Source organism: Acanthochromis polyacanthus, chromosome 10 (assembly GCF_021347895.1).
Source record: "Acanthochromis polyacanthus isolate Apoly-LR-REF ecotype Palm Island chromosome 10, KAUST_Apoly_ChrSc, whole genome shotgun sequence".
Taxonomy (NCBI): domain Eukaryota; kingdom Metazoa; phylum Chordata; class Actinopteri; family Pomacentridae; genus Acanthochromis; species Acanthochromis polyacanthus.
The window spans coordinates 21,182,063-21,197,333 of record NC_067122.1 but is presented as its reverse complement, the minus strand read 5'-3'; the positions used below and the strand labels follow the sequence as shown (position 1 = coordinate 21,197,333).

The 15,271-nt window shown below is 39.9% G+C and overlaps 1 protein-coding gene and 1 long non-coding RNA gene across 2 annotated transcripts in view; both read left to right on the top strand.

Annotated features, from left to right (window-relative positions):
• LOC110948098 (uncharacterized) overlaps positions 1-15,271 on the top strand; it is a 94,181-nt gene that overhangs the window by 29,605 nt on the left and 49,305 nt on the right. The gene's annotated exons all lie outside the window — the stretch shown is intronic.
• Positions 9,126-13,229, top strand: adra2db (adrenergic, alpha-2D-, receptor b). The gene has a single exon (XM_022189509.2). It carries the CDS (start codon positions 9,529-9,531, stop codon positions 10,798-10,800), a length of 1,272 nt encoding a protein of 423 aa, XP_022045201.1. The 5' UTR covers positions 9,126-9,528; the 3' UTR covers positions 10,801-13,229.

The following is a 15,271-nucleotide window of genomic DNA, read 5'->3' as shown; positions in this document are numbered from 1 at the left end:
ACAACGGGATCCTTCACTGGACAGCTATGTCAAGAAGACTGCAAGGGTATTCATAGTGTTGTGGCATCTGCCACTTTTTAAACACCTCAGCAATCCAAACACGTCTCCTGAGATGTCTTATTCGGCCACAACACCACCTGTCTCCCTGAATGGATTTCATGCATCTGAGGCTTGTGTGGGGCAATTTTAATAATTTTAACTTTAATTAAGTGCACGCTCCAGGATATGCAATAAATCAGTGAGTCAAATTTTTAAAAAATGTCAAAAAAATGAAGCTGACAAACTTGTGTAATTAGTGTATAAAATAAGATGCCAGTCAAGCTCATAGTTTTGATGCAGTTTGTCTTTATGTGCTCATCTTTAGGAGATTTTATATAAAAAGTAATTTAAATTAATCAGTCATCTACTTTTCCTTTCTAACATTTTCTTATTCCCGTAAATAATGGGCTGTATTTGTGAGAAAAGCATTGTGAGCCAAAATGTTCCCACTTAATAAACAGAGATGTTTTCTACGATAACAAAAAGGCATAGTTGCAGCACGCACGCTGATGCAATAATAACAGGGAACGAGGTTGAGGTCAGAATCCAAATGAATGCTCTAATGAGTGCTTAGGCTGGTGGCAGGACGTTGAGGGATACCTTGAATACTAAATGTTCGCTTTATAGAGCTGAGATGTGTACACAGCAGAGTCAGAAAATTGTGCAGATTAAGACTTAACAAGAAATGTTTCAAAGTAAATGACTTCACTCTCACATCCGACAGATCAGGGGCCATGAGGACCACCGCCTGATTCAAAGTTACCTAATGTGCAGAGATGAGATAACTCTCTCAGTTTCCCCATCACAAGGAAACAGTTTAGAAGATGAGAGGAAAATTTAAAGACTATCATCAGCAAAATAACATACAACTATGTGGACATGTTACTGTTTACAGGGTACATTCTTATATGTTTTAGTTTAGTGTCTTAAAATGCATTGTAACAGAAAATAAAATATTACAGATAAGATAAAAAAATCTGAGCTAGATATTTAAATGTTATGCCAATAAATTCCATTGTTTTTGGAAGAAAATGTATATTATTTGTACAGCATTTTCTCCTGATTTTTTAAAAATACATTAAATTACAACAGTAATCAGTAATTAAATATGGAGCTCTGGTTTATGCCCATGCAATCATTTTAACATTCCTACTTGAAATTTTATGTTAAATTGTACAAGTTTATATTTCAGTGCACTTTTGCTTTACAATTCGGTAATTCTGGCTACAAATTAATTAAGTCTCTTATTACATTCAAGGGCTGCTTTAATCTAATTTGTATGTTTGCACTCTGTCACCTCGATGCTTACAGATTTACTGACATAAAACTTGTATTTTTGTAAACTGTCTCCATCTCTATTTTATGTTGCACGTCCAGCAGATGGATTGTAACAAAGAAAAAGGCCATTTTTTAGTATTATGAATCATTGTTTTTTTATTCAAAAAGATTTTCTGAATTAATGAATCAACAGTGCTTTCGAATCAATAAATATTTGTACTTTGTCTTTCAAAATCAGATGTTTTTAAAAACAAATTTCAGCATATCAGTGCTCTTTTGAAGGCGTTTCTTTGAAATATTCTAGTTGAAATAAGTAAACAACATCCATTTCACTGCAAAACATTTGGTTTGTCACTGTAATTAAGGTGTTAGAGTGTAATATTTCTGAATTAAACCATAAAATAACTGTTGAACTCTAAAACTTTCAGGCTGTCAATTTAGTACAGATGTTTCTTCCTAATAACTAATGATAACAACATCTGTAAAATAACAGTGTGTCTCTGGACACATGATATTTTTGTTTGTGTGCTTTGCTTGGATTATGATATTTACCTTGCGGTGCTTGATTGGAAGCTGTTGCTGCCAGTCATTCAACCATTTTTTTTTGCATTTTTTTCATGGTGCGCTAGCTGATGAGAATTTTACTGCTTATATTTATTTAGATAACCTGGGTCGTCTGCCCGAGTCTGCCAGCAAACTTCCATATCTGGGCAGATTCTGGCTGTAATATCGCCCAGCTGTATGTTGATGTTGTGGATCTGATAATCATGCTCTATACACACCACATGTTTAGAAGAAACACAAATGTAATTCAGCAATTTCGCAAATTGTTGATATATTTTTATCTGGACCATCTGATGGATGTACAAACTGATGCTGTTATCCCTCGAGCTCATGCTGCTATGTCTAATACAAATAAATCTGTCCTTCCGCTCTCCGAAAGAAGTAATTGTTTTCAGGTCTCTCTGCAAAGGTCAGAGTGATGTCAGTTTGGTCATTTGTTTCCGTCTGCAGGGGTCCATGTGACAGTGGGCCTGACAAGACTTCCATACATACTACAAACAACCTTCCACTTTGATCATAATATAGAATTTGGTACAACATTTTGTCTGGTTCAGCAGCACCTTTTATTCATTCATTTTGTGGATTTTTAATTCATCAGATAATTGCTTTCTACTACTATATAACTGATGTCATTCTAAAAATGAAATCAATTATTTCACATTACAAGAACAGTCTTGATGTCCCCTCGTATCGTCATCAGACAGCTCATGTTTCAAAGTTGATCATGTTGAGGTCTTGTATTTTATTTTGTCAGGTCAGTCATCGCTCTACTCTTTCAGTGTCTCCAGAGTGAAGTCAATAAGTGGATTTTAAAGTTTTATATGTAAGAACATTACCATACTTTAGAGTGCGGTAAATTGATCCTACTACTGAAGACAAACAAGACTTGATTTGCTGAAGGCCTTCCTACTCAGTTGTTGCCTCCCTTTCCACATCCATTCTTTCTCATTTAAATCTGAGGCCAAAGGCCCACCATCCATGAAACCAAATCAAACCAAACACCCGGAACACGAGCCACTTTTAACCAGCTAAAAGTGTGTTCTTTCCCTTAGGATGAAATGGAGCATAATTCACTCAAGTGTTTCTGCAGGAAGCCTATCAGACTTGGAAGAGAATTTTAAAAGCGCCTTCCTCTGCGGTGCACAGAACTATTACAGCTCTTTATCAAAGACGAAGCCCTTCAGACGTCATTTCCATTTAAAGAGCTGCTGATGAATCGAGTTGATCAGTTCCTAGTTTGAACACATTCAAAGTTACTTTAATGATCTACAGATGCGATTTCATGCTTGCTTAAGTATTTGGATATAAAACAGCTCACTGTTCTTAAATGTCCAAATTTGCAATATTGTTGATATTTCTATTGCTCTTTCTGCCTGAAAAGCTTTCCTGATAGAAAGCCATATCAGGAAATATCCTGACACATGTGACCTTCAGTGCCTTATTAATTCGGTCATGCTTTCACATTCCAGTGCAGTTTTGTCCAAAGGTGTGGAAAAATCAGTGGGAAATCTTGTTTGTTTAGGAAACAACAAAGGTCAGTCGTCATGTATTTATCCCGACCTTCTAAGCCAACTGGCAGCAATAGCGACACTAGAAGAAAGTGGGAGATGTGGAAGATGTGCGATCTCTGAAAAAAGAACATGTGAATCACAGTGTGGCTGTGACACACACAAACAGAGTCCCTCCCACTCCCTTGTACGCTATCTCCTACAAGTATACACATCCACAAGAGCCAAGGATCCTCTCACCACACACGCAAATTAAGATACATATACAGCTTTAAAGTGATCGTGCAGGGTCATAGCTGAATTTCTGCCATCTTAATTCCCCCTGAAGAAAAATGTTTACTATAACAAATCACCTGCAAGTTGAGATGAGATTTTCACACACCACCTCAGGCCATTTATTCCTGGAACGTTACATAATGCAGCAGTGGGTTCTGCTCACGTCCAGCCAAACAGCCTCCTTAGAAGAAAACAGGAAGGTAAGAGGATTGAGGCAGTGAAAAAAACACAGCCATCAGCCGCTCCTCTATGTGGGTTCCCTCTCAGCGATCTTTGTATTTCATCTGGGGGTATTGTATTGGGCCGAATAATGACAATAAAATATCACAGCCTCAACATGGGGAGGGTTGTCATAAATACAGCAATAAGGGCAATTTTTGAACTATTAGCTGTTGCTGTTTCTTGTGTTTTAAACACTATTAGGGTTTCTGAGGTGCCTCCCAATGTCCGGAAAGTTTCTCACGGTTTAGTCCACTCCTGCAGTTGACTAGTTTGCCCCAAATCGGTAACTGTGTTGATGGTGATGGCGAGGACTTCAGGTCAACTTTGATGCAGTCATGTCATCAAACAAAAAGTGAAATTAGACTTCCAATACAGAAAGTACATAGAACTGTCAGTGGAGAGCTGCTGAGCAAAAACTTGCTCTGTTTCAGAATAGTTTAATATTGGCGTGTAACATATAATATTGTCATAATCTGCCGAAAAGTGAAGCAGCTTTGTCTTCTGTTTGAGTGGGAATTGGCTGCAACTCCATCATCTCATGAGAATGTCCGACACACCGAGCTTATAAAGTGAGAATAAAAAGTAATTTCAAGCTGTCATTTTCAGCAGCTTATGCTGAAAGAAGATTTAAAATAATACCAAATGGTCTGTCTTGTTCCATATTAAAAGTCCAGCACAGTTTTAAGATGCCTCTTAAGTAATAACTTTTGAAGCATGATTAGTTTTCTGCAGTACTTTCACCAGTTATACTCATGGAAATAAACCTTCCAGCAGCATCAGAAAACTCACACTGAGTTTAAATGTTTCAATCTATTCCTTATATTTAGACCAGTTAATGTGATTGAGAATGAAAGCAGGGTCAGATCCTGTGTTAATATGCAGGTTATCTTCTCTGTCTATATTTGGCTTTCGGTTTCTACATTTTTATTATGCTACTTCTATGTTGCAACAGACTTGGCTCGCACAAAACACGGTTTCAGTGAGGTATTTTATTATGAAATCCAATCCTGCAGTAATCTCTGTGTAGAGGCCGGAGTAAGCTGGCTTAGTGACACAAATAATGTTCAAACCCTTGCAATGACAACTTCTTAAATGAGGTGAAAACACCACATTGTTAATTACCACGATAACCAGTACAGATGCATGGGCTTGTGCTTGTTGAGTTATTTGTCACCAAATGACAAATGATGTATTAACAGGAACCCGTATAAAGCATTCATCGTCCACCTTTGGAAGTTTTCACCTTTTATTGCTTTTCAACAATGAATCACAATCAATTCAATTTGGCTTCTTTGACAAGAGTTTACCAAATAAAGACTTTCTGCAAAATAATGTCAGTTAATTAAAAATATAAAATGTTCAAGTATTCGTCTCTTAAAAATGACTACCCTCATTGAACACACTTGCAGCCAGTTGGTGCTAGAAGTTATAAAAGCAGTGGAATGAAGGTCATCTGAGTGCAGAGGATGTGTCTCAAGTGACTGTAGCATAAAGACACCTGTGTCTGAAAGGTCCAGTCACCGGTGATTACTCCTGGTTATAAATACACCACGAACACAAAAGGACACCCTGAGCAAATTTGTGAAAAGAAAATGTTCATATCACCGACTATCTCTTGGAGTACAACTAAACCCATGATTAAGAAATTAAAAGAATATGGCACACATGAAATGTATATAATATTTGCAGAGCGCCTGCATGCACTCCTCAAAAACTGAGTGACAAGAGAAAGTAGTGAAGGAGGCCACCAAGACACGTATGACTCCTCTAAAGGAATTACAAGCTCGTGATCACTGACCTGACTAAATTCCAGGAGTTATGCAAAGAATAATGAGATAAATGTGCAGTGTTGAGATGTGCAAAGCTGATTGAGACTAGTCCACAGAGGCTCAAAGCTGTTATTGAGACCAAAGGTACATCTGCTAAATACTGACTTGAAGGAGGTGAATGTTTATGCAATCACTTAATTTACAGTTTACATTTTTAATCAACTGACATTACTTTGTAGAAATCTGTTTTCACTTTCACACATAAAACTCTTTTTTTTTTTTAATTCTCCAGATAAAAGCCTAATTAAATTAACATTGACTTTAAGTTGAAAAGCAACAAAAAGGGCACTGCATGTGCTGGGCTCAGACTGTCTTGTATTGCCAGTAAACAGTGTTATCTCCCTCGTCACATGTCAACATAGCATTTTCTTAAAACACCTCTTCCCATGAAGGGTAAACAGAAGTGGCAACCTGTTTTTGGTAGTCTCCTGCGATCCTGGACACACATCACGACACAAGCACCTCAGCAACCACCTCGAAAAGTGACAACAAGTGTGTGTGTAGCCTTTATTTGGCAGTGAAACTATGTTCTGTTAGCATATTAATAATCACTGCTAAACTAATGAATAAATTCTGGGGGCAATAATTATCACCTAAGCCACATCAGTCAAAACATCACTTGCTGGCAGTGGCACAAGTCATCAAATCATGGTGCACAAGACTGATGAGTTGAGGAGATTAAAGCCATTTGGGGGCGACTGGATGACTGTGCCGTGGCCAACGCTTCTGTTGCTGTAGAGAGCTGCTAATATTTCGACAGTAAATGAATCTGGCAGCTGCATCACAGAGAGGTCATTTGCGTCACAACGATGTCAAATGTGCAGCAGACTTAACAGATGGTTAATTTTGCCTATTTGACGATGGTTTTTACTCTCAAATAAAAAATGTACTTATTGGAACACCTGATGGGTAAGAGGTATGATATATGTTGTTTCTTTAGCCTGAGTCTGTGTGTATACACGACCCTCGTTGAAAATGATGACTGCATCAAAACAGGAAGCTTGGTCTGCAGCGACAGGATGTCAAGTATTGTTGTAATACTAGGAATTTATAGTACGGAAGGCTGGGAGGGAACATGTGGCTGATTATTTCTCCTATTTAGATTTCCTGAGATCAAAAAATCATTTTCTGTGGTGAGGTCAGAAGGGTTTTGACAGCTTGTTGTGTCACAGTGCATTTGTGATGAAGGATGTGTGTGTGTGTATATAAATATTAAAAATATTAAATATGGATATTTGCAACTGAGTCTTTGCATGCAGGCTCTTGTTCCTTGTTTATTGTGATATGCATGCAGGAAGGTATGTGTGCATCTGCATGAATGAATTGTGTATTACCTCTCAGCAGCAAGCTTATGGAAAAGTTTGTTTTGGCTTCAAGCGATATTTAACATTATGTAACCGTACATTCTGCACTCATCAAGGTTTTGGATGAGGAAGACAAGAGTAGTGTTAAGGGAATTTAGTCCTTTTTCTCTTGAGCATCTGTCTGAAATACCCCATGCAGAATGTAAAACCAGTGCACTAACAAGAGAATACATTTTATTGCTGCTTTAACAAGATTTTGTCAACATCTGCAAGCAGATAGAATCAGAACTGCTGCATAATTTCTGCTTGTTTTAGCCTGATTATATGTAAAGGTGCAGAAAATATGGTCATTTTTAACAGAACACTTCAGAACCATTTGAAGAGTTTATATCTGTGATTATGTTGCTTTGTGAACACCTGTAGGGATTTTTTTTTTTTTTTTTTTTTTGGCTTTGGGTATTTTATTATCTGCTTTGGAACAAATTCTTTAATTTATTTGATTTGTTAATGTTAATGCTCAGAAAAGCAATAAAAGAAATGTGTGTAATTGCATTTTCCATGACAGAATTACATAACAGGACCTGGTCATTTGTAATAATTAGATTTGTATGTAATGTCTTGGATCCCCCTCAGGTTACAAAGTCAGACACAACAAAACCTTTGCTTCCCTGCTTGTTAAAGCTTTGTTTGTGTTGGAGGACACTGGTGACCCAGGTCAATGTTTTTTTCTGTTATATGCAGCAAGCAGACCCTTAAGGGCACGTCTACAGACCACTGATATATGGTGACAGTCCCTGTGGATGTTCTTTACAGGTTTTTATGTTCATCCTGTGGAGTGAGAGAAGAGTAAAGGAAACAAGATTGGCTGTCTGAATCCTCCTCTATTTCTTCTTTCAAATCCACTGCAACTCTGTGTGTTTTGTCTCCCTGCAGCCACTGAAGTATGTTCTAGCTGAGCCTCCAGATAACTCACTTTCACGGATCAACATGAGTGTGCACACACATCCACTACATTTATGCTGCCATCCAGCTTTAGCTTTAGTGCAAATCCCATATCGGTAAGCTTTCGACAGATGCTGTTTACTTTATAGATTTTTTTTAAATCCAAAATTAGTCAAGTGTATCTACTATGCAGAGCTACAGTCTGTCAGCGGCTAATCACCATTTTAATTTCCTTGTTTATTTCACAGTGACCCCTGACTGGCCATGTGCCTGAATCTTTTGTATCACTGGTTCTTTTGTATGCTGGAAAATATCCCCTGGCTATATGTCTGGTTGCCTAACACAGCTTTATACATGTTGTGTAACTAAACCTCCAGAGGGAGCAGATGCAAGCCTCTCAGAAACAGGTATTATGGTCACCTCCACTGTGCCACCAAAGAACAATTCCAGCTTACAGGGTGCACATAATGGAAGTATAGGGAAGCTTGCATACAGATCTAGACCTCCTCAGAAGAGGTGGTCGTGTACATCCAAATATCATTGACAAAATTCAAGTGTAGATGCGTCACTATTGAATTAAAGCCCTTTATACTTGGAACACTGTGTCCTCCTAATTAGTCACCCTGCAGAGCTGGTAAAGTTCAGAGAAATCTCCAACTGTGCTGTATAACCCTCATATGTCAGTAACTTCTAATGGCCATGTCACCCTAAATGACTGACGTCTATCAGTCAATAAAGCCCTATTTGCTTGGACTATACAAACAAACGTTTGACTGATGAGCTGCAAAATAAGGAGGCATATTTAGCAAGAAAATAACAAGGATTTTAAATGATTACAATGGAAAATTAATGAGGTACATTTGTTCTGCAACATAAGACTTGGCTTGTTTCTATGCTGAACGTGAAATGCTGAGAAACGTTGAATATGAAAAGAGAGAAAACAACAAGGCAAACGCAAGAAGCCCACAGGCTCGCCTAAAGAGAAACCCTTGCTGTTTCAAAGAAGTCTGAGATCCAGCAGAAACAATGCTCTCCTCCTCCATCTCTCTCTCTCTCTCTCTCTCTCTCTCTCTCTCTCTCTCTCTCTCACACACACACACACACACACACACACACACACACACACACACACACACGCACACGCACACGCTCTCTCTCCTTTAACTTTGGAGATGGGCTGGTCTTTGCAGTGATGTCACCTCACTCCTGTGTGGACAGTCGTTCCACCCGCAGTGTGTGTTTCCCGTTCGTCTCCAAAACCCAACATTACGCATGGCACTGTGGCATCGGAGGACTTTCATCGTGAAGCCTTTGTGGATTGTGAAGTCTGTTCTTCCCACATTTGTGATGCAGTCGGGACTTGGTGTCTAGAACTATTTGAATGGCCGGTGATGAAGGCTGTGCTATTTCAGAGGATCAGTTTTTGCAGCCTTCGCGTCTCATGTAGGTTTGCGCAGATCGGGAGCATTACGCGCAACCTCTCTCCATGCAGCGCACCCAGCTGTTTTAGGAAGGAGAACTGTGCAAAATAACAAAGATGATACGAAAGGACTATTTGCAGTCAGAATGGATTTAACCCAGTTAGACTTGTTGGTGGAAAACGTTTCCAACAATGAGAACACCACCGACGCACCGTTCGCTTTGCCACACACGGAGGTAGCCACTGCGCTCATCATCCTGGTCGTCACTGTGATCATTTCTGTGACCATTGTGGGCAATGTGTTGGTGATTGTAGCGGTGCTCACTAGCCGGGCTCTCCGTGCGCCCCAGAACCTTTTCCTCGTGTCTCTCGCATGTGCGGACATCCTGGTGGCCACCCTGGTCATCCCCTTCTCTCTTGTCAATGAGGTGATGGGCTACTGGTACTTTGGGAGTACTTGGTGCGCCTTCTACCTAGCTCTGGATGTGTTGTTCTGCACCTCATCCATCGTGCACCTGTGCGCCATCAGCCTGGACCGCTATTGGTCCGTGACAAAGGCGGTGAGCTACAACCTGAAGCGGACACCAAAGCGCATCAAGTCCATGATCGCCGTGGTGTGGATAATATCAGCTATCATCTCCTTCCCTCCTCTCCTCATGACCAAACATGACGAGCGGGAGTGCCTGCTGAACGATGAGACCTGGTACATCCTCTCATCCTGCCTCGTGTCCTTCTTCGCTCCGGGTCTCATCATGATTCTGGTGTATTGCAAGATCTATAAAGTGGCCAAGCAGCGCTCCTCCACCGTGTTTGTGGCCAAGAACGGCCTGGAGAGGCAACCCTCTCAGTCAGAGACCTGTTTTGTCAGGAAGGACCGCTTCGAGATGGAGAGCCCGAGCAGCCAGAGCTCCGGGAGCCAGCAGCAGGGGCAGGGGGAGCTGGATGACATCGACCTGGAGGAGAGCTGCTGTCAGTCGGATACTAAAACCCGCCACCATCGCTTCACCAAGCGAAGGAAAGTGGAGGGATCGGACTGTTGCCCGCCACAGAACTGCCGACTCTCCTGGGCTTCGGCCCGGGCGTTACAGCTCTACCCGGAGCAGAAGAATCCAGCTGTGCGACAACAGCTGGCTGCGGCCAACAAGACCAAAGTGGCCCAGATGCGAGAGAAGCGCTTTACCTTCGTGCTGGCGGTGGTGATGGGGGTGTTTGTGCTCTGCTGGTTCCCCTTCTTCTTTACCTACAGTCTGCATGCAATCTGCAGAGACAGCTGCTACATTCCTGGCACACTTTTCAACCTTTTCTTCTGGATTGGCTACTGCAACAGTTCTGTGAACCCCATAATTTACACTATTTTCAACAGGGACTTCAGAAAAGCCTTCAAGAAAATCATATGCAGAACTTCAAAACGCACATGAAGGGGTTCCAGCTCTTTTGTTTTGCCTGTTACTCAGCAGTACCAGGAAGGAGCTGTATTATTACTATAACTCATTGTTCTTGGCTGACTGTCTGCTTTCCCTTCATTTTGATGTAATAATTATGATATTGACAAACAAGCCAGTGTTGTGCAAACATTTCAGTGTGTATGAATAAAAGTCATATGGTGGAGTAAAATATTTTAGTCCGTCAGTGTTACAAACCTGATCAAATGTGGTCACTTTTAGGCTTCTTATTCTATCTGAGATATGTGATGTACTAGTGCATATCTCTGGATAAGACATCCGTGCTGGATCAGTCCTGTAGGAAGCAGGAGAAGAGAAATACTTCACTTCAAGTCATGCACGTAGCTGGATTCCGCTGCTGGCAGCTGGTTCACAGTGGGTGTTTTGTTTTGAGATAAAAAGAAGATTAGTCACCATCTTTAACATATGAACATGAGGATGAACATGAAGGGAAGCATCGCCTGTGAGTATGTGTCATGGAAAAAGAAGTGCAGGATGCAGCATGGCTGGAATGTTTCATAATATTACAGGTACTTCATATACATGAATATGTCTGCATTTGCTGAATTTAAAGCTACAGCAAGGCTTGCAGCCATTTCTTATCAGTGAACCCGCAAACTTATGTAAGAGTCTAATCTCACAGCCTCCCCCCACTGCCTCATTTCACCACCTCACACCAGAACAATTGCCAAGCTGAGGCCTGTGTGTGCAGAATTCCCTGGATCAATCTCTATATTTCATTTCAATACATCACAGTAGCTTGTGAATCCGTTTTTAAAATGTGAGATCCCAGCTCTGCTGTAAAACCTGGATCAGTGTTGTGAATTTAAATCTAGGTTATGCTGTCCCATAAATGTCTCTTTCACTGAAGTGCCAAAATCATTTTTTTTATTTATTTGACAAATTAAAAGTTTTTGGCAGGGCGATAAAAATAAAAACCAAGCGGATTAGACGCAGTGGAGGAAAGATACTCTAACAATACAAACAGTCCTGTCCCCTCCATCCTACTAAATAACATCTGTGGCAGAATTATCGCATCAGAGAGCTGGAGCAGCATGACGTCTCTTAGGTACAAGAAGAGAGTTTAATATTTACGAGTCATTTCTCAGGATATAATTGTGTGCTTGATGAAGCTGTGCTATCACATGTGAAGCCATAAATCTGGATTTCATTATCTTGCTGCCAGTTTAAAATGTGTGGAAAGGGTTCCCACAAGGGACAAATCTGATCAAACGTCAGCCTATATGGGGAAAAGCATGAAGTCATTTATGATATAAGTACTACATGAAAAGGGAGTGCAGTGGTCAGATGCAGGGCTTTATTTGAACTTCACAGCACTGTTCTCCATATAGCTTCAAACTGCACTCGGTTCATGATGAATATGGGGTATGAAGTGTATGTAAAAGGGTGAATATATCATGGAGCTTGCACGCAGAGGCTTCTCTGGGAAAACTGGTTGGTGAGAAGAAGGCTGACCACATCTATATCAGTGTATTGTCTGCATGGGGGTGCTGAGGATAAATACACTATTTATATCCTCTTAGGAATGTCTTCAAAGAACTCCTAGAGCTCACTGGCACCTAGCCAAAGATAATCACCCCATCTGAGGAGTGCTCAAAAAGAAAAATTAAACGTTTTTTTTTAATGCTCATATTCAGGAGGGTATTGTTAAAATATCATCAAGGGAAATAAACGTGAAGGTGGTTGCATATTTCCTTTTCCTCTTGACGTGCATCGCCACTTTATTTATGAACACAATTAGAAAGTCTGAGAGAAGTGGGGCCGGTGTGAGGAGGAAAACTTTATCTCAAAGGGATTCACAAAGCCCTTGAAACAAATGAAATGTCAGGGCAGAGTAGCGCTCGCAAGAGGCGATAAAATTAGCTTGGTCGCTTCATCATCTTTAGCAGGATGGAAATGATGTTTATTTATGTGTAACTTAATAAGATGTTGCTGTTCACATATCACACATAACCTGATTTCTCCTGAGGATGCAGCCATCAATTCATGTTTCATTACCCGAGGTGGAAGTATTTACATGAAAACTCACATGTAATCTTCTTACTGATAGCATACTGATTAGTATCCGGCAAGACACACAATTCCCTTGTTAAATCACGCATCCCTAATTCAATTGTGTTCCCAGTCAGCTTCTCCACTGCAGCAAGAAATGGAGCACAATGCTTTTAATTAGCTGGAGTGTTTTCTGTTAACTTTCATGTGTAATTTCTCCAGTCATGTCTGCTCAAACGCAGCCCTGTTACATCTTCTGTCACCATGTCATGTAAAAATCTGCTTTGTTTGTTTGGTGACGTCTCACAAGGCAAGACAGGGATCTTTAAAAGTCCTTCATTATTCATCAGGTACATGCTCTGATAATTAAATTAAAAAAGGAAAAAAACGTATGTTGTTTGTGCTCTGTTGATTTGTCTGCATTTTCACCAACTAAATCCTTTATTCACTCCAGACTGTAAACAAAGTTGGAGACTAGTGCAAGAAGAGAGACAGAGCTGCAGCGACCCTTAACCTCCCAGACTTTATTCCTAGAGGTTTAATGAGATAAACAGACCAACCGGACAGAGCCAAAGCATTTCCTCGTGTGGGGCGCTGAAGTTATAGCTTGATCCGGGCCTCTTGATAGGGGAAAAAAGATGGTTCGAGCTGTTTAGGGTGAGCGCTTAGGGCAAGATTATTTGCAGTCACAATAGTCGAAGAAGAGATTGTTATAAATGTTTCAAGAGGGCTGCAGCACTGAACAAAAGGAGCCACTTAGAAAAAAAGACTGACGAAAAGAGCAGTTTCTTCTTGTTTTCTGCTACCTTACCTTGTTTGTCACATCACAGCATCTGCAGGTAATTGCTTTTTTCAATTGTCTCTAACAAGATAAGGCTCGGAGGCGAGCAAGGCCAAAACTGGCGTCAATCCCAGGAAGCTAGAGAAGAAGACGCTATTTGTCATTAGTGTAAATCAGCTGGTGTCACGTTGAAGCGTGGGTCAGGACTGACCTCACCGCCTGCAGGCTATTCTAATATATCACCCTGTTTAACGCAACCAATGTCTGACTTCAGGTGTCAAGTAAATCAGAAAAGCGTCCCGCTAAATTACAAATGACAGTCAGATTACTCACCTCTGTGTTTGTATCTGCAATTTCAAATGTATGCAGGTATTGTATCCTCCACAAGTCTGGATGGACCGAGCAAGAGGAGACAAACAGACGTCAAATTAAAAATGTCTTTTTTAAGCGACTTTTTTACTAGCAAACAAAGTGTAGATGCTGAGGAGCAGAAGCTGTCACAGAATGGGCCAATTATAATGCAAAAAAAGAGAAAGCGGTTGCAGCCTTTTCACCAGAGAATTTGTTAAGTAATTTCATATTCTATATTTGTGTTTTTATATTTGCTTAGCATACACAACATTTATATTGATTCAGTCCAATAAACACCATCCTGCTGCAGCAGCACGCAGAATCCACAACTACAAATAAACCCCAAATAAACCATACTGCTTGAATAATGTTTGCATAAAGCTTCAGCTCCCAGAAGTTTCAGAAAATGCTATAGATTGCTGGTTTTAATCTTGTCATATGATGTGCAGTATGTAATAAAGACGCTGAATACCGCCTGACTTCTCTCTATAAACTCAGAAAATAAAAAAGAACAAACAACAAATAGAGAAGTCAGTCCAACAAGGTGCCTGAAATGAAATTTCTCATCTAGACTGAATATTTACATCAGGCTTTGTGGCAATGAGACTTTAAAACAAAAGCAAGTTTTTTCTTTTATTTGTTCTTGTGAAGAAAGAAGCAACTCTGAAGTAAAATCAATGACTGGAAAACTTTTAGTCCCGAAAGGTGAAACTTCCATTGTTAAATTAATGGAATTATCGCTTCTCTTGTTCTACCTGTCTCATTGTTTGTTGTACTGCATTAAATATAAAATTGTTGAAACAGTAGGTTTTCATGAAGAAAACTGGAAAAAAAAATCTCTCTTCTTAGCTGTCTTTTGTTTTCACTATTTAATAACTGTATCTTTGTTTTAAAAATTGGCTTACATTGAAATAATTGACTGTTCATCACTACATGCAGGACAAAACATTCACAGCTTACATTGATGAAAGCCTCCATAACCAAGCAAGGCAGATGATAGAGAACAATACATATGGTTTTATTTAAAATCAGCAGAGAGGTCTCTGTAATTCCTTAGCACTGTACTGGGAGCATTTCATTAGGTGCACAATCTTCCTGGAAGATTAAACCCTCTTTTATTTCCCTTCATATGTAATATCTCAAACAGAACATTTGTGCAGCTGATTTGCTTTTTCTAGAAGGTCTTGTGCACTGCATGTCTCTCATAATCTCAGCTGGAAGATGCTATTCTAGGTATTCTCTAGTGTGTTCCTTATAAAACCTTGTTCAGACGCTTATATTACTGGAATGATAATATGCCCT

What these genes read in the sequence shown, in the direction of transcription:
- adra2db (XM_022189509.2), top strand. Translation starts at nt 9,529, where the DNA reads ATGGATTTAACCCAGTTAGACTTGTTGGTGGAAAACGTTTCCAACAAT.